This window comes from Chelonoidis abingdonii, chromosome 5 (assembly GCF_003597395.2).
Source record: "Chelonoidis abingdonii isolate Lonesome George chromosome 5, CheloAbing_2.0, whole genome shotgun sequence".
NCBI classification, from domain to species: Eukaryota; Metazoa; Chordata; order Testudines; family Testudinidae; genus Chelonoidis; species Chelonoidis abingdonii.
In genome coordinates, this window is record NC_133773.1 from 14724505 (window position 1) to 14749937 (window position 25433).

Sequence of the window (25433 nt, forward strand, 5' to 3'; positions counted from 1 at the left end):
ACTATGTTCATATGTATCCATGTGTGTCAACATGTCAGTGTATGTGCTGATGGGCATGTATTGGCACGAGGATGAATGTGCCTGGATGTGAATATGTGCTGTCGTGTGTACATATGGCAGGATGAGTGGATAAGTCAATGTTCTTTCAAATTAATTGCCTGAAAAGCAGCAGCAAACAGAAGCCTGAGGAGTGATATGTGCTGATTAACATTTATTTGCCAATGTCCGTTTACATGGGTCTTACCTCAGAAAAAGTAGCCGAATGACTGGGTGTTGCTAATATTTCGGATCCCTCTCTCTTTCTATCTAGGCAGGCTGAACTTGTGGGCCGACCGCACTCCTGGCATTCAACCAAATTCATAGAGAACCAACCCGATCCCAGCATGATGCAAATATCTCAGGGCACGATTGGCACTCCTTGGCATCAGTCCTACCATTCCAGGTAAGGGCCATGTGGTCTTGGCAATGTACTGTATAACTCAGAGGAATACGGCAGAGTTGGTTTTTGTTTAGTGTATCATCCCAAGAAAAGAAAACTTCTCTACTCATCCATAGAAAGTATCCTTCCTCCCTGAGCAGTAAATCAGTCATCCCTGCCAAACTGCCTGTCTACTGCAACCTGCTTTGGTGCATTCGGACAGATCCTGCCAGTCTTCACTCAGCCTTTACACAAGCAAAACTCCCATTGACTTCAATGGTAATTTTATGTGCGTCAGTTCAGTGAAGTCAGTTGAAAGACACACAGTGATTTCATTAGCCGATGGTGTTACATCACAGATGGTCCTCCCAGGGTGAGAGGTTCAGTGAGGGATTTCCTGATGTTGCCAATTGCTTTCTGCAGGGATCAGAGTTATAATTATGTGTGTGCGTTTCCCTCCTAAGTCAGTGCGGTAGGTTACTACAGAATCATAGAACTGGAAGGGACCTCAAGAGGTCATCATTTGTGGCAGGACTGGTTATCTAGACCACTCCTGACAGGTGTTTGTCTAAGTGGCTCTTAAAAATCTCCAGTGATGAAGATTCCACAACCTCCCAAGGCAATTTATTCCAGTGCTTAACCACCCTGACAGTTAGGAAGTTTTTCAGTCCCAGAACACTAAGCCTGAGATCCTAGTTCTGTTAAAAGAATATAGGATCAGACCCCTCCAGCCATTATTTAGGCTGCAAACTTGAACAAATGCCATGATCCCAGCCGGGGGGTGGGGGGGTTCTCTTTCTGACTGTGCTAAGAAGATCCAGAAGGCATTTGTCAGTAAGTGTCATAGGCAGTCCGGGGAGACATGCACAATTCTACCCTCTTTGTTTCCCCTTGAAAGGCAGATGGGCCTCCGAAGGAGGGATTCTCCACAGAGCCTCTGTGCAAACCCTCTGGGCAACTTAAATGCTGGCACTGCAAATGTCAGCCAAGAACCAGCTCCAAAGAGCCTGGGCGGTGGGGCAGGGGAAGGCAAACTAGGATTACAAAAAAGAGTTACAGTAGAAATTCCCCCTCCAGCCCTCTGCTCAAATCATCCTGTTAGTAACCCATTCATCTGACAGCCAGGGGCTTTGCATTACAGCTGCTGCATTTCTGGCAGAGACACTCCGGCCTGGATTGGCTGCTGCCAAGGATGCTTGTTCCTCCAAGTGTTTTTAATGAGGAACACCAGTGGCATCTAGTGGTCAGTTTGCCAGCTCCACACTTTGACTTCCCTGGGTTTATTGCCGGGGTCCTGGCTGAGAGTCTGGCTGTCCGGGTCTGAAACCCATAGTCCATTGTTTATTCAACAAAGAAAAAACTAAAATAAAATGTGAAAGCAGATCAGCAGCTGACAGGACATGAACAACGTGGCTGTTCTGAGGTTTCATTGACATTATTCCCCTCCATGTCAACATATGTGTCTCTGCACCTCTTTCCGCATATCTTATCCTTTGCTTTGCAGGCAGACTCCTTCTCGCTGCGTTTCCTTAAGGCTATCCACCCGTCTCTCTTTCTAGCTGTCCTTTGCTCAGCTTAGCTCCTTTAGTCCAGCTGTGCATGGGGAGGTTACAGTGCGAATATGTTTTGAGAAGCATCAGGGACTCTTTAGTGGCTGCAGATTAGCCTACGGTCTGCTTCACCTTATACCGGCTGCCTCAGAGGACCTGGTAACTTGCTCTTCAGAGCTACCGAGCATCCCCGACTCCCATGAGCTCCAATGGTTGTTGTGGATGCTCAGCACCTCCAATCTCATTGGAAGTGCACACAGACAGGCATGTGCGTGGAGCAAGCAAGATGAACGGCCATGTTGAGCCTGGGCAGGAACTGGGCCTGCCATTCCAGGAAATACAGCTATTTCTAAACTGTGTGTGTGACTCCTAACCACCCCGAGTGGCTACCATGTGACTGTTTTCTGCACACTGCCAAACCCCGGCTGTTGGGCAGCCCATCAGTTAGTGCTTCCCAGCTCAGAACCTTGCTCCAGTGTCCCTGGGAGTGCGATGGGGCAGCCTGCTCAGCTCCTTGTGTAGGGGAATGAGGGTTTCCTTTTACATAGCTCCCAAGCAACTCCTTCTGGCCATAGCTAAGAGTGGCATTTAAACAGCGACTGCGTGAGTTGTGTCCAGAGGGAGACCTGCATAGGACAGAGGGAGAGGAAAAGTACTGCCTCAAATTACCCACTTCAGCCCCAGAAACACCTGATGGAGTGAAACAGGAGTTGTGAGCCTAGAAAGTCCCACCCAACAATTTAAAACTTGCACACCTTCCCCCTTAGTGAGAACAAACCCATTCTGAAACATAAGTATGTCTGGGACAAGAGCAGCTACCTCCCTCCCAGTAACTCCTTGAATAGTCTTCTTTATGGACAGACTTCCAGTGACCACATCAGAGGTTCCTCCACCAACCTATATCTGACCTAGCTAATGCTCTGCAGATCCTTTAATGGGGAACGCCCTTGCCTGTTAAACTACATCCGTGGTGGGGCTGTAAAGACTTCCTGGGGCCTTATCAAAACACTACTGTAATTTCCTTCCCACACAGACATCCACACATACATGCCCCCCGTCTCCCTTCTGTCTTGTTTGTTTAGTTTTCTCACAGCAAACAAAATTTCTCTGCTACAGTTGAGTTTCCAGGAAGACTGCCAGAGTGTAGCCTTCAACTCCATAAAAAGAAAAAAAATGGAAAAAAAGGGAGAGATTCAATTCCTCCCCCCAAGAAGCCACTCCTACTCCCTTGCTCTTTCCCTCTCTGGCATCTGCATTTATTTTTATTTTTTAAATGCTTTGGATGGGTTTGATGGGTGTGGCAGATCTTCCCTGGCTCCAAAGCTTGCACAGTGCTTCCGTCTTTATTCCCCCACCCCCACCCTCCAGTGATAAATAGGAGACGTGTTGCAATGTCAAGCAATTTCTCTTAGTAAACCAAGATGACTGCACACAGCGAACAGTCAGGCCCAAATATGGGTTTTCGTCTGTACTTCTAAAAACTAAACATCTTGCCTCTGAGTTCATTTATAAGCCAAAGCATGCCTCTCTTGCTAACAGTCTATTTTCCCTTTCTCTCTCTCTCCCCTCTAGTTCATCCACGAGTGATCTCTCTGGCTATGACCATGGCTATCTGAGGAGAAGCCCTGACCAGTACAGCTCGTGGGGTAGCATGGAAACCTTGGACCATACTCCTTCTGGATATCACCCTGGCCACCTTTCGCCAGCCAAGTCCACCAACAGCATCGACCAGCTTGCCCAACTCCACAGCAAGAGGGACTCCGCCTACAGCTCCTTCTCCACCAACTCCAGCATCCCCGAGTGCCCGGCACCTTCCTTCTGCAAGGAGCGCTCCTTCTCCATGGACAACGTGCATTCCCGAGGCAGCCCGCAGGAGGGGATGAGGCAGGCTGACATCAGGTATGTCAAGACGGTCTACGACGCCCAGCGAGGGGTCTCTGAGGAGTACGAAGTGAACTCTTCCGCGCTGCGTCCAAGCGGCGAAGGGCAGACTCGGACAGAAGGCCGTGGCTACAGCAGGCTGCATGGTCACAGCCGGTACAGTGGAGTCCCCTTCTGGGGACAGCAAAGGAGGAGTTCCTCCGACAGTGAGGGTCAGCACCCAAAGGGGCCCCCCATGCCACCAACTCGCAGTGACAGCTATGCAGCAATAAGGCACCACGAGAGGCCCAGCTCCTGGTCCAGCCTCGATCAAAACAAGCCATGTCGAGCTCAGCCGAAAGGGGCCTGGCCTCTGTCATCTGGCCCTGTCTCCCTGGGGCAGGGACAGCTGCTGAAACCCATGTTTGTGGAAGGGCAGCTGCACACGGTGGTGGAGAAAAGCCCTGAGAGCAGCCCCAGAGTGAAACCTAAGCAGAGCTATTCCCAGGCAGCACAGCCAGGACAGCCTTTGCTTCCTACCGGCGTCTACCCTGTACCTTCCCCAGAGCCGCACTTTGCTCAGGTGCCCCAGCCTTCGGCAAACAATAATGGGATGCTTTATCCAGCTCTGGCCAAAGAGAGTGGATACGCTCCACCTCTTCCAGCCTCGTATGAGAAGGCCCCAGTCTGCAGCCATTCTGGCGTCGCTGAGAATGGAAACCAAAGCTTCACAAACAGATCGGCCGTCTTCTATCGGCCAGACTACGGGCCACCAGCTGCGGAGAAAAAGCAGGAAGCAAAATTTGTTCAGTACAAACCTCACAGTACATCGAGCCCTGAAGTCCATTCGACCCCTTCCCAAAAGGACAAGTCAGGCTCCCTTTATGTGATGTCGCATGGCATCCGAGAGAGCACAAGCAACACCCCGCACTCCAACCACAATTCCCAGCCACTGCAGGCCCGCTCGAGGGATGCCAGTGAAAGCAAAGATCTTTATCAGCCCAAGGAGTACTGGGCGGCTGAGTTGCAGGAGGACAAAAATGCTAATCTACAGAAAAGTGAGAGAGACCCCACCAGTCAGAATCAGTGGTGTTACAGTAAGTCCATGCAGCTTGGCTTTTCACCCTTGCAGAACAGCCTACAGAGCACCAGGAGGCAAAATAGTTTGGAGCTAAAGGAGAGGCAACAATGCGAGGGCTGTTCTGATGCCAAACTGTCTTTCACAAATCGCAATAATAAAGCAGAGAAGGATCAACGAGGGCAAGGGTGTGGCCAATGGAACGATTTGGACAGACAGGCCTTCACACGGCACGAGGATGACGCCGCCAGCACGGCCCCCTTCCACAATGCAGAGCCAAAGTATGAGGAACCCTCTTCTCTGCTGCACCCAAAGGCCTCTGATTTCAGCAGGAGCCGGCTAAGCTCCAGCAGTACCCAAAGCATCCAGCCTGGGACACTGGAATCCAGCAAGCCTCACTGTTCTGTGCTGGAGAAGGTCAGCAAGATTGAGCAACGTGAGCAAGGCAGTCAAAGGCCCCAGGGCATGGGTGTGCCCAGCTTTGGACATAACTATGGGCCAAACAGGCCAAGCCAATCATCCGATGCTAGGTGCTCTCTTAACAGCACGGAGGACAAACGAAATAAGTCGAACTCCCAAGAGCATGGCCAGCCCTCCAGCGAACAGTGCAGGCTACCCAGCACGACTGGCTCTGAGATGCCAACGGGTGTGCAGCAGGTGAGCAGAAATGGGAGCGCAAAGCCTGAGGAGGTTGATTGGCATCCTGTGGAGCAGCAGATGATGGGGATAGCAAATCAGGCACGGCAGAGTGAGTACTACGGTCTGACAAGGAGCAAAAGCACGTTCCAGCTGATGTGCGAGCCAGAGAAGGAAATTCTGTGGCGGGATAACGTCCAAGACGCTCCTGGAACGCAGCTGGACACCTCCTTCAGCAGAAACTACAGAAACAGCATTAAAGACGCTCAGTCCAAGGTCCTACGAGCCACATCATTCAGGCGCAAAGATCTCGACATCAGCCCACCCTTTGGGAGCAAACCCAAGAGGAGTGCACAGAGGCCGGCCTCAGCCCACGTTGGGATGAGGAGCACCACAGCATCCCCTCACATCCCCAAGGAGAGGCACAGCATCACTCCCACGCAGAACAATGTCCCTGTCCTGGATTACACTGAGAAGGAGAGCCATGCTGGGCTGTCACAGCACGTGTCCCGCATCGGGGGCAGGAAGCGGCTGACGGCCGAGCAGAAGAAGAGGTCCTACTCTGAGCCAGAGAAAATAAACGAAGTGGGTGTCTCAGACTGCGAGCCCTCACCTTTCTCCTCCCAGAAGAAAGGCCACCATTTCATCTGCCCAGAGAACACGGTGGCTGACCGACGCAAGATCTTTGAGCGAGAGAACAAAGCTCGCTCCACCATCAATCTCTCTAAGCCAGAGCTGAAGCAACTGCAGCAGAACGCACTCGCAGACTACATTGAACGCAAAACTGGAAAGCGGCCTTCTCACGATGCTGGGGTCCTGAGAGAGCGCTCTCAAAGCTCCTACCTGCAAGCCAGCGGCCTGGACAGCCAGAGCCTCTCCTCTGCCTCCAGCATGAATTCTCTCCAGGATCAGAAGCTTTACCACCGCAGAGAGTCACTAGATCAGGTGTCTAGAACAGGCCGGGTTTCCTCTACCCTTCCCCCTGGGCTGACTGGCTGCTTTGATCTCAGTGGGTTTGAACAAAAGAAAGGGCACCAGGATGGCAGCAGCAGTTCCTTTGCGAGCCAGTTTAAAATGGACAGACGCCGAGATTACAGAGCCAAACCGGAGCTCTTGAAAAGCACTCAGGCAGGTCGGCGTTCCTCACGTGACCAACTCCTCTACAGGATGGAGGAACGAGTCTTTGAGAAGGCTTCATTGCCTGGGAGATCTGGGAAATCGGTGTCTGCAGAAGACTTGCTCGATAGATCTGATAACCAGTCAGTCACGGTACACGTGCGCTCGAGGTCGTCTCCCACAGCCGACAAGAAACACCGGGTAAGTACATAGTCCAGCTGATATTCACAAGCAAGATGTCTCTGTGGGCTGGGAGTGTTATGATGCTAGCCTGACATTCAGTTATCCATGTTATCCATACTCACAATGTGGTTACATGTGCCCTGCAATATGGACCATATGGTCTGTTTAAATTAGCCTGGGGCAGTTCGAAATGCCAGCTAGCTGGGTAGCACAGCCCTCCTGTCTTTCTCTTCTCCTGTTTTCTTAACGCTAGGGAGATTTGCTTGGGGAAAGGATGTTTGTGTAAATCCTTTTAAGAGTACAGCTACTCCTGCTGCTTATTCCTAGGTCTAGCAACTTGGCTGCAGCTCAGAAGCACGGAGCACAACTCTGAAAAAGGGTGTACAAAGTGGTCCTTAAGTCACTTTGTGCTTTCCCAATTCTAGAGCTGCTATCCAGCAGGCCATTTCCCCGGAATAAATTAGAGCAGGCTAGGGGCACCAATGACCCCCAAAGGCCATTCCAACAGCTGGGGTGCAGGGAAGCCCAGCCGTGCACCCCTTTCCCCCAGCCATGCCCTCTCTGCTCCCTGCAGGGAGGGATATGCCTTAGGAGCCATTAAATTACCTCTTCGACCCTGGAGGATCCCCCTACAGTCCAATTGCGGAGGAGAAACCGGGCCAATATTTTCTACATCCAATCGGTTGTTGTGAAAATCGTGATGATGTCACAAATGGGTGGGAGGGTTGAGTGACTCTGTTGGCAGCAAAGGAAGCAAACGAACTTCAAAGAAAGCAAGATCCTGGGCCAGCTCCTCAGCTGGTGTAAATCAGCATAGCGCCATTGACACCACGGCCATGAGCAGAGCTGGGCTGATTTCATATAGGGTCCCTTCATTGGAAAGAGTGGCGGGGTGAGGGAGATGGAGTGAAAACACAGCATGAAAGCTCAATAGGCAGAATTCTTTCTAAAAATGTTCCCTGTCTGCCCACCTAGGCCCGTGTTTTAAGGGATAGCTCCACTCAACAAGAGCATCTGCGTCTGGAACCGCTGCCACTGTAAAAAAAAAAATTATCCAGTTGCAATATTCTAGTATTTAGTAGAATAAATTAAATAAGGGTTGAAGCTAGCAAATGGAGTGCTCTGCTGAGCGAGAGCCTCTCTGAAATGCACCAAGAATGGGAGTCTGTCCTTCCTAAACCCATCATACCGCTTCACTTTAAAACTCCCACCTTGAAATGCATCAGTCCTTTTGCTGCTTTTTAAAGGGAGAGCATAAAAAACAGCATCTAAATATCAAATGGCTAGAACACCTTGCCTAGAACACACACACACCCATTGTTTTTCCCCCACTCTGGACAATGGATCCATCTACATAACATTACTACAACTGCTGTCAATTGTGAAACATTTCATATTCAATGAGAGGACATATCCTTAAGAAAGAGTTATTGTGAAAGCCAAGAAGCAAAGCCCATTCTGACTCCTGGTGCATTTCAGAGCAGGAACAAAAATAAACAGGATTCCAGATGAGAACGTACAGGCAGAAGATATTTTTTTCCCCACCACTAAAAGGTACTTTATGATGGCAGTCTGGAAACCAGTTGTTCCAAGCTCCTGTTTACCAAGCCTGTTGTCTTTTGTCAGGGGCACAAATTGTGAGCGTCCTGCACCTTTCATTATTATTTTTCCTGTTGGCTTGTTTTTGCTTTTTCCCCATGCATATGTTAGTGAGACTGAAGGTGCCAAATGGTGTGAGCGGAGGAACTGACTCTGGGAAGAAGAGAAACAACTGTGCAGATACTTTAATAGACCGCAGTTCAGGAAATCACTTAAGCACATGCTTAAATCCAGCAGTAAGGGTAACAGCTCTTTCAAAAGTGTCCTAAATGATTTAGGACCCAAAGTCCTACTTTTCAAAAGTGCTTTAGGCTTTTGACTTTTGAAAATAGGACGTGGGCTCCTGAAGCAATTAGGCACTATTGAAAATTTTACTCTTAGTCCCTGATTCAGGGCAGCAGCTTTATGTTTAACTTCGAGCACATACTTTAAAATCCACTAGGACTTAAGTTAAGCATCTGCTTTCATTAATAGGGATGTTATTTGGAATTGGGGCTAGAGCCCACAGTACAGAACCAAAAATGTCAAAGTGTGTGTGAGGAGGGGAATGCACAATTTGTTTTTTAACCTGCTCAGCTCCTCTGTGGAAAACATTCATTCCCATTTTATAAGCAGGCTTCTCTGGCTCATTGTATGCTATTCAGGGCTTCGCTTATGGCATATGCTATTCTCTTCATGCTGAATATGAATCCCAGCACAGTGTCACTGAAGGAATTTGTTTCAAGATGTGAGGAAATCGATAGCCTTGTGGAGTTATTAGCCATCTGCCTGCAGAGCACAGTCTCTGTCTTCCTCGCCTTCTCTGCTCACCTATCTTTCAGCATTAACCCTTCCCCTCCCATGCTCAACAATGGAAAGAGAGCAAGCAAAACCAGGGGGAAACTGAAATGGAGGGCCCTAAATTGAAAACCTCATCAGAAAAGTTAGGGAGGAAAGGTTGAGCTCTTGAAATGAATGCACCGCATTTACCGTCCTGTCTGGTAATAGACTTAAATCCTATGGGGGAAGCAGTCAGAACCAGATTTCCAAAAGAACTCAGGGTCAGATTTTTCAGTGTTCAACACTGGATTTGCAAATGTGCACTGCACCCAGCAGCTCCCATGGAGACAAGTGACTAGCTTTTCAAAAGAGGAAGGGCGTGATAGGAAAATGGCGGCCTCAGAATCACAGTGTAGTTGAAAGCTCTTTCAGTCTCTGGGCAATATTCAACTCTGGCTTCCATTGAGGTAAGTCAGGCCACAGAGCCACTAGTCACAGAAAACCACCACAATCTCCCCTTCCTTGGGTGATCAGCAGGTGGCCAGGGCAGCAGGAAAGGGAGCGGTGTTGGCCAGGGAAGTGAGAGTAATGGCTGATTCATGGCATCTCCACAACAGCCTTTTCCGGGGGGCACCTCTGAAGGGAACGTAGGCCCCCATCCTTCTGTGGAACCTGTTAGGGAGGATGGTGGTAGAAATGCTGCTGATCAGGCCTCTGTGTGTTAACTGGGGTGAATCTGTTTGGTTTAGCTAGCACCTCAGAAGTTCCCTGGTGGTGTAGTTTTACTCTAACCACTAGACCACACTCCCACTCTTCACTTCCCAGTGTAAATGACACACAGAGTGCTCTGGTGTTAAGAAGCTTCAGCCATTTTCAACATGCTGCTCACCTGTTCCTTATTGCGTTGCAGGACTTGCTGAGAGGGGAAAGTAATGAATTTGGCCACTTGGTGAAAAATCCTTCTTACATAGTTGGCGCAGGAGACAGGTAGGTTTATATTTATGTCTCTTCTCCAGCTGCTGGTGCTAACCCATTTGTTGTTGGCAGCAACTGTAATATGTCCTTGATTTAAGTTAATGGGATATTAGGAGCTGGACAAACCATATGCTTTGGGTGCACTGAGGGACCTCATTTTGGTTGTCTTACATGGAACACCTGGAGAGTTAGAGGGGCTAAGATGCTGTTAGCTCTTGTTTTTCAGCATTGAAATTAGTTAAAGGTAAAACCCTTCTCTCAGATCGCCTCTCCCCAGTGCACATTTCTGTAGTGTGGTCTGTCCTCGTTTAGTATGCAGAAGTCCTATTAACTTAAGAATAACACTTTCCTCTGACAGTGTTTGACCTGCTATTGTTAAATGTCACGTTGTTAAGTTCCTGAGTCTCTGTAAATCTTTACAACCACAACTGAGGCCTGGTCTACACTACGCGTTTAAACCAATTTTAGCAGCGTTAAAACCGATTTAACGCTGCACCCATCCACACAACGAGGCCTTTATATCGCAATAAAGGGCTCTTTAAACCGGTTTCTGTACTCCTCCCCAACGAGAGGAGTAGCGCTGAAATCGGTATTACCGTATCGGATTAGGGTTAGTGTGGCCGCTAAATCGATGGTATTGGGCCCTCTGGGCGGTATGCCCACATGGCACCACTGTGACCGCTCTGGACAGCAATATGAACTCGGATGCCACTGGCCAGGTAGACAGGAAAAGCCCGTGAACTTCTGAATCTTATTTCCTGTTTGCCAGCGTGGAGCTCTGTTCAGCACGGGGCGATGCAGTCCCAATCCAAAAGAGCTCCAGCATGGACCGTACGGAAGATATTGGATCTGATCGCTGTAATGGGGAGACAAATCTGTTCTATCAGAGCTCCGTTACAGAAGACAAAATGCCAAAGCATTTGAAAAATCTCCAGGCTATGATACAGAGTCATAGCACAGTGCTGTGTGACAAGTGTAACGGAAAGCCAAAGAATCAGAGTGACGCGCAAGGGAGCGAGGGAGGGGGTACCGAGGACTCCAGCTATCCACAGTCCCGCAGTCTCCAAAAGTATTTGCATTCTTGGCTGAGCCTGCCTAATGCCCTGTTAGGGTCAAACACATTGTCTGGGGGTGGTTCGGGTAATATCTCTGTCATTTACCACATTCTCCCCTGTTGAAAGATAAGGGGAAAAAAATCGTTCTGACTTTTTACTATGTCCACCGTTATGTCTTACTGCATGCTGCTGTGTAGACACAGTGCTGCGCGATTGAACCCATCAGCATCCGCTTCCTCTCCCTTCCCCGTGGCTGATGGTACCGTACGAAGGACAGATAGCCGTCTTGTCGAGTCAGTCCGTGAGTTGTCCTGTGCATGGCCCCGCACCATTTTAATAGTCCTACCTGGAACTATCATCAGGCAGCGGAGGCTGCCTCCCCTCATTTTATCTCATTAACAAGGTCAGTGTTTCTAATTGTCCTGCATTCTTTATACTTGACTCGCACAAATGGGGGGGACCCTGCACGGTTGATGCCCAGGAAGGTTGGTAGGGGAGCAGGAAGCAACGGGTGGGTTGTGTTGCAGTGAGCACCCCCTAGAATGGCATGTAGCTCATCATGTTCTGTGGCGATCCTGACACGGAGCGGCTGATTGCTCTCTCGATTACACTGGTTCTCCTAGTACACTTGCCCAATATCTCAGGCAGGACTGCTCTATTTTTAGATACAACATAAAGGAGGGAATGACCCGGGGAGTCATTCCCATTTTTGTCTTTGCGCCCCCGGCCAACCTCAGCTAGGGGCACCCATGACAGCAGCAGAGGGTACAAAACAACTGATAACTGCATCTCATTGCCAATTTACAATGGCACAGCAGACGGTACAGAACGACTGGTAACCATCTCTGCTATCTTGCAAAGACAAATGAATGCTGCTGTGTAGCGCTGCAGTACTGCCTCTTTTAGTGGCATCCAGTACACATACGGTGACAGTGAGAAAAGGCAAAACCAGCTCCATTGTTGCCATGCTTTGGCGTCTGCCAGGGCAATCCAGGGAAAAAGGGCGCGAAATGATTGTCTGCCGTTGCTTTCACGGAGGAAGGAATGAGTGACGACATTTACCCAGAATCACCCGCGACACTGTTTTTGCACCATCATGCATTGGAATCTCATCCCAGAATTCCAGTGGGCGGGGGAGACTGCGGGAACGATGGGAAAGCTACGGGATAGCTACCCACAGTGCAACGCTCCAGAAATCGACGCTAGCCTTGGACCATGAACGCACACCACCGAATTAATGTGCTTAGTTGGCCGCGTGCACTCGACTTTATACAATCTGTTTTACAAAACAGGTTTATGTAAAATCGGAATAATCCCATAGTGTGGACATACCCTGAGAGAAACTGGAGGAAAATTACCCTAATGTTCCTGTATGTTTATTTGGCCCTGATCCAGCAGGGTGCCTAATCTTAGCACTTGAACATTCCCGTTGGCTATAGGTGGGCAGGTGGTTAGGTACCTTGCGGGACTGGGGGCTTTGCCATGAGGCAGTTTCCTGGTTTTCCCTGTACAGACAGGGTCTTTCATTCAGTATCAGGAGAGGGATGCCTTTAAATGTGATTGTAAAGCCCACAAAATAGGTAGCAGGTGCAGGGGCATGCATACTACTGACACTGCTAAGTAACAGGCTTCTTGATACTGACCAGATTTCATGTCGATCGGTTTTATGTATTTGTTTCAATTTAAATATTAAGGCGACTCCTATACAAAGCTCTAGACACATGATCACAACAAAACCCAGGCACTATTAAGATAATTATTCAAAAAGATATTCTGCTCGCCGGCCACCTACAAAAAAGATACTTTCCACCCTTTCATCACGTTGGGAATCACACCCCCAGCCATCTCCCAAATCACCATCGAACAGCATCAGGGCAACAATGCAATGAGTGCTGGAAATGCAGTCCAGGTGGACAAGACAGGGCAAATCAGAGAAGGATATTGGATTAGATGGCTCTGATCCAGTCTCACAACTCCTGTGCCCCTTAGAGATTTGTAGTGTAAACCACAGAAGAGAATTTTGCCCTATGTCACCACCATTTTAAAATATTTTAAAACATGCAGTTTTCCTACAGGATTTGAACAGTGCTTGCAGGGCTCATTAGAGAATGGCACAGCTGGCTCTTATTCTTAAACTCTTCCTGCCCTCTCCATTTTTTTTTAGCTTCATAATTCTTTGCTATATTAGAACTTCCATTGTTTCCTTGTCTTTTCCAAGCAGCGTTCTAAGTAACTGGCTTTAACACCAGGTCTGAAAGTGAGCCAAGAGGGGCAGGAAATGGGTTGTGATGTTATGTGTTTTCCTGCCAAGAGCGGCATTCCTGGATTATTATTACTATCTTCACATCTTTGTGATGTTTCTATTGCATCCGCAACTCGTGTGTTCTATTAGCATATTTTCCAGTGGAATGTAAAGTGCCCTGCACTTAATGGTCAGGATTCTTTGGATAGATAAAACATGGATGTAGGGACCAAATACACCCCTGAAACTCTATTGACTCTGGGGAGTTATGTGCCCGCTCACCCCAGCCCTCCATTGGGCCCAAGTCACATTGTGTACCTGGGTTTTGTGTGCGTGCCATTCATGTGCCTGAAAAAAACATAGATGGATCACTACTCAGTGGTGACACTTTTTTGCTCATGTGTTGCCTGGCGACTCCATAAAGGATCCTCTGTGGGTGGTTTTGTCTCATCAAGCCCACTGTGACATGTAGGCTGACCGGATAGCAAGTGTGAAAAATTGGATCACTTTTTTGGGGGGAGGGGTAGGGAGGAGGGACATACTTGCGTATATAGGACAAGCCCTTAATATCGGGACGGTCCAGATCATTGCGCCCCAGTGGGAGTAAGAGGGTCACAGTCTGGCCCACAGAGAACAGTTTAGGCACATTAGAATACAATATAGTGTAATACATTCTGTGCTGCACCTCCTAAGAGAACAGCCTGAGAGGGGAGGAAAGGCGGCTGTAAGCCACCTTTGTGCCACCCAGATTGTACCTGCCTAGGACCAATGTGACCCCTGGTGTAAATTAGAGCAGCCCCAATGGCTGCGCTACCTTATGACAGCCTTCCTATGGCTGCCAATGGACTGTTCTGCAGCCCAGAATAGCTAAAGCTCTGAGTGCTATAGCTTCTCCCCCTCACACCCTCAGTACCTCTCCCAGCTCTGCCCCACCGCACCCTGATGCTGAGGGCTGTAAAGGGAGCAATATAGGGTCATGTATGCCAGATCTATGCAGCTCCTATGCTAGTGGAATTCTCCCCCATTGTTGCTCGATATGTAGCCAGAGTGGTGACCAGAATCCAGCCCTATTTCTTTAAAAAGAGCTTTGTTAGAGCAGAGTTAGTCCTTTAAATGGACTAGTGAAATGAGACCTCATTAGAGCTAATGTGGCCCCTTAACTTGTATTCCTTTCCGTATGCTGCATTGCCCTTAACCAACTTCCCAAATGCCAAGTTTCAACATCTGTGTTCTTAGTGCAATATGTAACTGATGTGGCTCTATCAGTTTTGAGGATCAGCAAATGTTACTACCGTGTGACAGGAGAACTACCATCCAGTTCTTGTGACAAACACTGAGTGGCTCAAAGATCACACATCGCTGCTGTCCAAGAACCACAGACAGCCCCATCTTCCCAGGCATTAGCTGCCAAATTCTGTTCTCAGCTACACCAGTGTAAGAGTAACCCCAACGCTTTGATGGAGCTACTGCTGATGTACACCAGCATAACTTAAAGCAACTTTTGGCCCCAAATCTCATACAGCACATGTAGCAGATCATTTCAAAAGTGCAGTCTTTAAACTATATACAAATATAATGGCAATGCTGTAGGATTTTTTTTCTATAGCCTAATGCATGCTTGGAATAGCTTGTATGTATTGTTAATTGTTATTATCATTAATTTTGTTTTCAAGCTAAATAACTGCTCAGATTTTATATGATGAGTTTTATATGATGTTCTAAGTGGGGCTTTCACTTACAAGACTAGTGCTGTATTTCTGATTCATTTGAGAACATCCTTAAAAGTGGTATGAACAATTTAGTCTGTTATCCATTCAGATTGGTAGCTCACTGGGGTAAGGTACTTGTCTTTGTATTGTCTGCAAAGTGCCTGGAACCCATTTGGCACTATGTAAAAAAAAAAACAAAAAAACCACACAACACCCAAATCTTACATTAAAAGAACATTGATGCTGCAAAGTTGAGCACTCAAAAGTTAGGAAATGTCAGAATTAAGTTTGCCTCTGCAAGCTTAATTGGGTCCTGCTTGTGTGTGTGCGTTACGGTAAGTCTAACAACAATTGCATTAGTAGTACATAATATGCTATTTTTCCAGAGGACCTCACAGTTGCAAGAATTTTTTAAGATGGATAAAACACTATATCTCTCCCTAGTCCAGTGGTTCCCAAGCTGGGGTTCACAAAATGTTACAGGGGGTTCTTGAGAAAAAATTCCCTAATGGCGGACAGAGCTGTCCCTAGGGACCCTGGGCAGCATGGGCCCAGCAGCCTGGAACCCCTAGACTTCCAAGAGCTAAGCAGATCAAAGCAAGCACGTCTATCACACTGAGGAGATTTAAACTTCAAGACTCCTTATAAGAAATAGAACGGGGAGGTGGATATTTTTTGCTGTTATTAAAATTAAATAGGCAGCTAGTGTTGTTTTTAAAAGTATTATGAAGAACAAATTTAAGCTTTGTTGCAACATGTGTTGTTTGCCTGGACTGCTCAAGACCTGAATGCTTGTGTAGGAGGAACTCTTTGAGTTGGCTTCTTTAAATACCTTCATGCTGTTTCACATCTGATATTCCTTGATGAAACATAGGAGCCTTGTCTTATAACAGGCTTATTCAAAGTGATACAAGCTACGAAAGCGAGATCTTGGAAGAGTGTTGCCATTTTCATAATGTGATAAAAATACTGTAATGATAAATAATAAATAGTGTGTAATAAGCATGTCCTAAAAACAATTTTTATATTTCCGAGATCACTGCTTTTATAATTTATACTCAGGTAAAGGAGAAAATCCCTGGAAATATTCATTATTAGGAGGAGGTTCATGAGACTTGACATTTTAGTGAAAGGGGTTCACAAGTTATTAAAGTTTGGGAACCGCTGACCTAGTCTCACTCTTGAAAGCAGCTGAACCATTTTAGCTGAAACTTTCGAAAAAAAAAAATCAGCTTGAAGCAGACACCCAGTATGGGAAATTTCAGCACACAGTTTCAATTTGGCAAAATTATAAGCAACTGAAAACAGAATCTTCTAATAAGTGTCTGGCAATCTTAAATCTAGGAGTCGCTACCTGCACTGCCAATAATAAAGCAAGACGCTAACTGGAGCTAAATAACTAATTCACTGGGCTTAGGTTGTCCCTGTATAGATAGCTGTGTTGCATAGTTCCTGCATGATTCGCTATGTTGCCTCCATTATTAGCTACAGCTCCTGCTGTTTTCTATAGTTTGATCAAACTTCATGAATCTCATGCCCACAGAAATATATTTTTCCTACAGTCCTCAAACCAGATTATTTGCCCCGTTACACATCAGCCTTTGAACAAAATAACCTATTAATAGATGAGTTGTAATTTTTATTTCTCTAGGTCATTATATGGTGCCCAACCCATCACCATAATATCTGTGTGCCTGTGCTAAATGGACCAGAATTAGCTGCTGGTTTCACCCATGCAATCCCATTGAAATCAGCTTTAACTGGAGGCAGAAATTGCAGCATGCCTCCGGTATTAAGGCCTAATGTGAGTTCTTAGCTTTTTAAAGGGATACATGGGAGCTACGTTTGCTCCCTGAATGAAAATGTTAGATTTATGGTAGTTATATCTTGTCTTAGGTCTGACAGCAGTAAGAAAAGAAGCCACCCTGAAAAGCCAACGATCCCAAATTATCGTCCCCATCCTCCTGGCCATGACCTCACAAGCTCATCCGCTCTGACTGAGAGCCACCAGGCCTCAGAACCCCCTAGGCATATCAACAGGACTCAAAGATGTGTCTCATCACCAACAGACTTGAAGAATCATTCTTCCGAACCTAAGCAGCGTGCCAGACCCCTGCTCCTTAACCGTATTCCTTCTGGACCTGGGCAGTCGTCATCTAGCGCTGCTCATTCCACCCAGACTCCCTCAGACCTGCAGGCTGCTGGGGACGGCCTGGCAATGAGGCAACATGCCAAACTAGACGCCGTCCCCCCCAAAGGCAATGATAACAGTCAGGCCTGGCCTCTCTACCGCGATGACAGCTCCCCTGAGGACTCAGCCGAAGAAGCGATGCAGAGAAAGGCCATGCTGCCTCAGAGACACCTCCCTCCAAAAGTGATATGGGCTCATTCCGTCAATGGTGACAGCTTCCCAAAGGGCTCAGTGTCTTCTCAGGTGTCTGGGCAGAAGCTCTTTCAAAGATGGCAGAGCCTAGCAACGCAAAGCAGCACTTCTTCTGATTCAGAGACTCCTCCTCCCTCTGGGAAGATCTCTCTGCGGATCTCCGAGTCAGGCCTTCAGCTGACTCCCCCACTGGGCGTGCCGGAAGAAGGAGACGATGAGGTGTTTATCAAGGACTTGCAGCCTGGTGCTGCAGGGACTGCATTTAAACCCTTACCCCCTCCGCCACCACCTCCTCCTCTTCCTGAGTTGAGCCCCAGCACGTTCACAAGTGATGCAGAGGTATTTCCACCTCCTCCCCCGGCTGCATTTGAAGCAGGTGGGGCAACAGGAGACAAATCCATGTGGCTTATAGAACAAGCCAAAGTAAGGTAAGGGAGAGCTGTAATGCCGTGGTGTCTTCCCGGGCCAGTTTTAGTCTTTGTAGGGCCATAAGGGGTAAGATATGCAGGGCCCAATCTGTCTGTGATGGACCACTCTCTCCCCCAGCATTGCATACCCATGGGACCCATTCACAGCCACTAGCTGAGCGGAAAGGCGTCTAGGGAGTGTACACATACATCAGGGAAAGCAGGGAAGTTGGACAAAGTCTCTGTCACCAGGGCTTGCTAGCCTCTGGCTCTGTGGGCGGTAGGGTGACCAGAGACCAAGTGTAAAAAATCAGGACAGAGGGTAGGGGGTAATAGGAGCCTATATAAGAAAAATCCGCAAATATCGGGACTGTCCCTATAAAATCGGGACATCTGGTCACCCTAGTGGGCGGACAGGGAAGGATGAATGACACTAAGGAAGAAGGAGGATGCTGAGACTGTGGTCTGTGCTATAGAAGGGGCCAGACGAAATGGTTCTTTCTGGTTTTCAGGCTCTGTGGCACCTACATGGCAATAAAAAACCCCACGGCACCTACTCTTCCTTGTGGGGCTCGGGCTGCAGGGCTAAAAATAGCGATGTCGACGCTCGGGCTCGGACTGGAGCCTGGGGTCTTGAGACCCACCCGCATCATGGGATTTCAGAGCCCAGGCTCCAGCCCAAAGCCAAACGTTTACACTGCAGTTTTTAGCCCTGCAGCCCGAGACCTGTGAGCCTGACTCAGTACCCAAAGTTGGCAGGTCCATTACTGTAGGTGGCACTGGCTAGACAAGGGGGTCCTTGGTTAAACAGGCCCTATGCAGCTGTATGTGTCTCATAAACCTATGGCTATCACTGGGGCCTGTAACTAAGAGAATATACTGGGCCTGATTCTCCTCTCAGGTACAGCACAGACTTCAATGGTGTTACTCCTTATTCACTGCTGCGTGAGAGGAGAGTCGGACCTCGGGTTCTGACATGCTGCGGTGGGTGCTCTCCATTCCAGTTGTCAGGGGGACATCCCAGGTTTTGAGTGGGATGATCCCATGTGAAACCTAGGTTTGGAGGATCAAAATGTCCCCGAATATATCTCAGAGCCTGCGCAAAATGATCCTGTCACAACATGGTGACTGGGTGTCAAGAGGTGGCCATGCAAATGTTGCAGCTTCTGAATGCAATGAGTTTATCCCGCCAGAGTAACTTGTGAAGCAGGCCGTGGGCTGGTGTAAATCAGAGCAGCTGCGTGGACTTCAAAGGAGCTACCCCGAGTTACTCCAGCTGAGAATTAGGCCCATCCTGACTTTATTAGCAGGGCTGTGGCAGTGAGTTGTTAAGGAACCTCTGGAGTCAGCGTGAAAAGGACAGCTAGGATTTGAATTGTTCAGGCTTATTCTCGTTCCCAGCTTGAGAATGTCAAGCTGATTGACTTCCTTGTGGGGCCGACGAACCTGATCTCCGAACGCTTGCTAGGAGGATAGCTGCTGTAGTTTTAGATCCCACAGCAAGGATCAGCTTGTTACGTATCACTGGGAGTAAGCAAAACAGTTGCCCCACATTGTCCAACACAAGAAATTTGTAACTCGCCCATTCGATCTTTACTGGAATAAGGAAGCGACCGTGTTCGGAGTCATGGGGATCATTTAGTTCTGGTACCACTAGCTTCCTAGAGTGGGTTTTTCTAGGTACATACACTTAGTGAGAGGCTGTCTCTGCCCCCAAACAGCTTACAGTTTGAATAGACCAGAGCAAGTGTAGTGGAAAGGGAAATATGATTTACTATATACCTCTCTTGTTTGTGCCATACCTTCACTGTCCAAAAGGAGCCCTTCAGCCCATGTTTATCATAGAACTTTTCTGTCCATGGCAGTTTCAACAGGTTTCCCAGGAGTCTGGCTGATAGGGAGAAGCCAGGGTTGAGTTCCATCAGCAGAGAAAACAGCTGGGCCGCTTCACCATCCGTTGGGAACGCTGAGTCACCGCACCAGTTGCCTGCTGCTCAAGGGGAGCGGCCAAACTCTGAGAAGCACAATGCAGCTCAACTCGGGGGCAACCTGAAAGAGCCAGACACCCAGGGGAAGGATTTGGAAAATGGTGGCCTCAGCCCCGGGACTCAGGGCACAGCTATTCAAGTGATAAAGAAGAAGACGCCGGAGGATATTAAGTCAGAGGCCCTAGCCAAGGAGATCGTCCACAGGGATAAGTCTCTAGCAGATATCCTGGATCCAGACTCCAAAATGAAGACAACCATGGACTTAATGGAAGGTATCTTCCCCAATGGAACCAGCTTGCTGAAAGAGAACAACATGAAAAGGAAGATAATGCAAAAGAAAGCCAGCAGGACGGTGCCTGAGGATGACAGGTGAGCCCGGTTCATTTGGAGGGTTGGCTGATATATAAGAGGAACTGTTCCCCTGCTCACTTGTATGGAAGAGTGCAGGCTGAATTCCTCCTGCCAGCGAGGCTGGAGCACTAGTTTGCTCTCAGTCCCCATACACTGGGATTAGCAAATCATTCTGTAAAAGGGTTTCCTACCGTCTTGGCTGTGTGTGGCCATTGGCCTAAGGACCTTCTCTACTCTAAGGGTATGGTTACACTTGGAATTTCAAAGCGCTGCCACGGCAGCGCTTTGAAGTGTGAGTGTGGTCGGAGCTGAGAACTCTCCCAGCGCTGCATGTAAACCACATCCTTTACGGGTGTAGCATGCACCCTTTACGGGTGTAGCCGCGCTCCCAGCGCTGCCGCCCTGATTACACTGACGCTTTACAGCGCTTTACCTTGCAGCACTCTGGGGGATGTGTTTTCACACCCCTGAGAGCGAAAGTTGCAGCGCTGTAAAGTGTGAGTGTAGCCATACCCTAAGCTCCAGGACACTGAGGCCAGTAGAGAATATGGTGCTAAGTTTGGTATAGAGACATGGGAGGAGAGAGGTTGCTTCATTCCACCCCCTTGTTGGCTAATCTCTGCAATGGCATTTCCCATGTTTTTGGAAACTGAGATCCATGCTACGCCCCCAAACCAGAGAGAAAGGGCCTAATTCTGATCTCTCGCCATGGTCACCAGGAGTAACTCCACTGAACCCAATGGAATTACCTCAGTGTAAACCTGGTGGGAGAACAGAATCAGGACCAAATCATTGGGAAAACAGATAGCTTATGAGAGACAATATTTTTGGGAGGGGAAGGGGATCCGGGGGAATCTCTTATAAAAAAAACACTACAATGTGCTGCAAAAATTACCCAAAACTTTGAAGAATGCCTAATATAAGACAGAGAGCCAAATGCAACAGCTGGAGAAGCCCTGCTGTAATAAATTATAACTGGATTATGCTGGATAAGATATTCAATTAAATTGACTTCAGTGGTGCTATGCCAGTTTAAACCAGCTGAGGATCCGGCCCCAGTGTTTAGACCAGACAACCAAACATCAGTGCGATTGTGCTGGCTTTCCAGCATGGAGGGATTTGAAAATGGCTGATATGCACCATCTACTGGTGGGAAGCGGCAGTCTCCTTAACGGACAGTATTAATAAACTATCCCAGCTGATACCCTGACACTTTGGTTTTGACATTTCTCTATTCCCTTATCTAAACTAAACCCCCTCTTGGGATCTGTTGTGCATCTTTTTCATTGTGGTATAGAAGAGAAGAAAAGGAAGCTGCTGTAACTTTGGTCACCTGCACTGCTTACTATAACATGTCAGCCCCCAAAGCAGAGCTGCTGAATAAAATCAAAGACATGCCAGAAGATGTGGAGAAGGAAGAGGAGCAGCTGGACATCAATAAGAAGAAGGTAATTCACAGCGTGGATTTCTGTTGGTCTGCATGTGACCAGCAGGGGTCATATTCAGCACTGATGTGTAGAAGTGTAATTCTGTTCAACTTCAGCACCCCTAGACACTACACTCAGAGGCCCTTCAGAAATGGAGGTCACTTCTGCCCTGAAGGTTTGTTCTCATAGGAGCTTTACCCCACTTCCAACCTAAGTTCCATGTAAGCTGTGCGGCCACGCAGCAGCCTATTTAGCACCGCGCAGGCGCTCAGGAAACCTGTCTGGGGACCTGCTGGAGGAGGAGCGGGCCCTTCTCCGGTCCCCACCCAGCCCGGCCACAACTCTGCTGCGGTGCGGCATGATCGGGCCCCAACCACAGCCGGAGCAGCCCAGACCCAGCAGCAACCAGGGCAGCACAGCCAGAGTGGCTCGGACCTGGTCAGGGCGGCCCAACCCGGACCTAGGCGTGGCCGGAGAGGCCCTCCCCCAGCCAGGGCCTGCTGGGGCCTGAGGAGGGGCACCTATCCTGCAGCCCCAGCCCCAGAGCTGCCGCGGCAGGGAGAAGTTCCTTCCCCCCCAGACCAAATGCTGCTGCGAGGAGAGAGAGCTGGGGGCATTCCACTCTCCCCACCGTAGCCCCTGAGCACCCTCCTGCACCTCAAACTCCTCATCCTCAGCCCCAGCCAGAGCCCTGACTCCCTGCACCCAGCCCTCTTCTCCAGCCCTGAGCCCAGGAGCGGCGCCAGGGTTTCTGGCGCCCTAGGCAGAATTCAGGGGGCGGCATTTTGTGTGCTTCCCACAGGGCGCACAGGAGCTTCCGGTTCTGCTCCCATTGCACCGTTGAAGAAGGACCCTCCGCCGAAATGCCGCAGGCAACAGCGGCAGTCATTGAGCTGCTCAATTGCCTGCCACTGTTTTCCGCTGCATGTCGGCAGAAGGTCCTTCTTCGGCAGCGCAACGGGAGCGGAACCAGAAGCTCCTGTGCGCCCCATGGGGAGCGCACAAAATGCCACCTCCCGAATCCTGGTGCCTTAGGCGACTGCCTAGGGTCGCCTAATGGAAGCGCTGGCCCTGCCTGAGCCCCTCATCCCCAGCCCCACCCCAGAGCCCTCACCCTCAGCCAGAGCCCTCACTTCCTGCACCCAGCCCTCTGCTCCAGCCCTGAGCCCCTCCTCCCCAGCCCCACCCCAGAGCCCTCACCCTCAGCCAGAGCCCTCACTTCCTGCACCCAGCCCTCTGCTCCAGCCCTGAGCCCCTCCTCCCCAGCCCCACCCCAGAGCCCTCACCCTCAGCCAGAGCCCTCACTTCCTGCACCCAGCCCTCTGCTCCAGCCCTGAGCCCCTCCTCCCCTGCCCCACCCTGGAGCCTGCACCCGCAGCCAGAGCCCTCACTCCCTGCAGCCAGCCCTCTGCTCCAGCCTGAGCCCCTCCCACACTCTGAACCCCTCAGCCCCAACCCCACCACATGTATTTCGTTATGTGCACCAAAATGAAGTCACACATCACCTCCACATTGGTGCACATAAGAAAATTAATTCCACACATGAGTGGAAAAAATAGAGGGAACACTGGTTCCAACTGGTGTGAATCTTGGCTTTTCTAGTGTCAGCTTGAGGTCTGCCCCAGTTCTGTTAGGTGCCATACGGTCTCTATTGCAAGAGAGTCCCAGTCTCAAAGAGCTTACAGAAGGTGGGAGAGGAAACAGAAAGGTAGTGACTTGCCCAACCAAGGTCACAGCTCAGGTCAGTGGCAGGAATAGAACCCAGGTCCTGTGATGCCCAGCCTAGTGCTCTCTCTTGTGCTATTCTGTTGCTGAGGCTTTAGGTGACAGCTCCTACAACTCAGGTCTGGTAGGGCTCCTAGGTGACTCACTGAAGCTGGACGCTGCAAAGCTCACAAATCCGCAGAGGCAGGTTGTTGCTGGAGAGAACCCACACATATTTCTACATTCTTTTTCCCCCATGTCAGAAACAAATCATGGCTGTAAATTGACAGCACATTGTGTCTCACTGGCCAAGATAACACAACAGTATTTTTATGCCTTCGGTGTGACAGGTTAGTTTGAACAGACTGAAATATACAAAGAGTTGCACAAGTACCCTGTGTTGTAAACATACATGTATATATTTTGCACACTAAGCTCACACGTTGCTTGGTCTAGCATCTAGGACATTCCACTGGGAATCTTAGCAGGCCAGTTACCACATTGGGACTGTGTGAGCCTGGCTGAGTCCTTTCACCTCTCAGTGCTAGTTATGGTGCCCAGGTGAGAGACATGAAATCTCGGGACCCCCGGGGGAAGGAGGGGTGCCGGCAGAACAACAACAACAAAAAAAAACCCAAGAACCGAGGAAACAACAAAAGCAGGGGAAAAAAAGACCCACACCAGCTCACCTTCGCTCTGCCTCCACCTCCCCTGAGCTGACTGCCGCGTCCTGCTTCTCCCCGCTCCCTCCATCGCTTGCGCCACCATACAGCTGATTAGCGCAAGCCTGGGAGGGAGGGGTGAGGAGGAGGTGCTTGGGGAAGAGACGGGGCCAGGACAGGGATTTGCAGAGGGATCCAATGGGAGAGGGAGGGGCGGAATTGAGGCGGGGCCGGGGTAGAGTTGGGGCGGGGGGCGCGAGCCCCCTCCGCCTGTGCACCAGAGGACAAAATATTGGGACAATTTGCTTCCTGACTGATGTTCAGTCGGGACATGGGACAAACAAGTAAATATCAGGACAGTCCCGATAAAATCGGGACATCTGGTCACCCTAGTGCTAGTTTCCCTTCTGTGTCTGTTCCCTGCCATTGTCTTGTCTATTGTGATTGTAAACTCCTTGGGGCAGGGTCTGTCTCTTATTGTGTGTATGTACAAGGCCTCAACAGCAGGAGAGCCCAATCTCATTTGGGCCATCTAGGTGCATCCGTAATACAAATAAGTAAAGATAGAATTGGGAAGCCCCATTTCATAGGACATTTAAAATAACCCTCAGCAATGTGCTAGAAAACGTTCTGTAGGAAGCAATCCAGCCCTGGCAGTGGAATGGACTAGCTAAGGTAACAGGCCTTGTCTCGTTTCTATGATTCTGCAGAGATGCAGGATAGTAACTGCATGCTGAATAAATGGTTTGACAACACACAACTATCACAAACCTTTAGCTTGTGCCTTCCACCCCATTTAACACCTGGTTTAAATAACTAGCCTCATCCCCAGTTTGTAGAGCCCTTTACTTTAAAGTGACTAGTTACAGCCAGTCCCAGATTTGCAGCATTGGGTTAATTCTTTGAGTGCTGTTGAACATAGCAAACGCCCATCTGCCCGGATCAGCAAAAAGACAGAAGTCAGAGTAAAAGGATAAGGGGTTGAGCAAATGAGTCAGATGCATGTCGTGAAGGATTGACAAGCCAGCAAGTAGATGTGAGCCTGCCAGGGGAGGACAAGTCCCAAGCATCAAAGGGTACATTTGCGTGGGAAAACAGAAATGGATCTGAGTGGTTAGCGAGATTGCTTTGGCATGTTTGCTGGGTGTCGGTGTGAAGTAACATTTGCATAGGTATTATGAGGGGAGGCAGCTACTCCAAGAGTAAACCAAGCACATTTCCATTGTAAATACGCAAAGGACTGTGTGAACTGGCATTTGGAAGGGCAGGAGAGTCACTGATTAATGAATACGAAGCAAGTGCTTTCAGGTCCATTTCAGCCTCCTAGGCAT

General features: G+C 49.0%; 1 protein-coding gene across 2 annotated transcripts in view; it reads left to right on the forward strand.

Annotated features, from left to right (window-relative positions):
- SHROOM3 (shroom family member 3) overlaps window positions 1–25433 on the forward strand; it is a 152316-nt gene that overhangs the window by 120783 nt on the left and 6100 nt on the right. Inside the window, exons 4-9 of one of the 2 annotated variants that reach the window (XM_075066082.1) lie at window positions 311–442; window positions 3541–6859; window positions 10110–10186; window positions 17077–17991; window positions 19836–20327; window positions 21607–21757. In XM_075066082.1, coding sequence (XP_074922183.1) covers window positions 311–442; window positions 3541–6859; window positions 10110–10186; window positions 17077–17991; window positions 19836–20327; window positions 21607–21757 — 5086 coding nt within the window. The remainder of the gene's footprint in view (window positions 1–310; window positions 443–3540; window positions 6860–10109; window positions 10187–17076; window positions 17992–19835; window positions 20328–21606; window positions 21758–25433) is intronic. The other variant, XM_075066083.1, reaches the window with a different exon arrangement.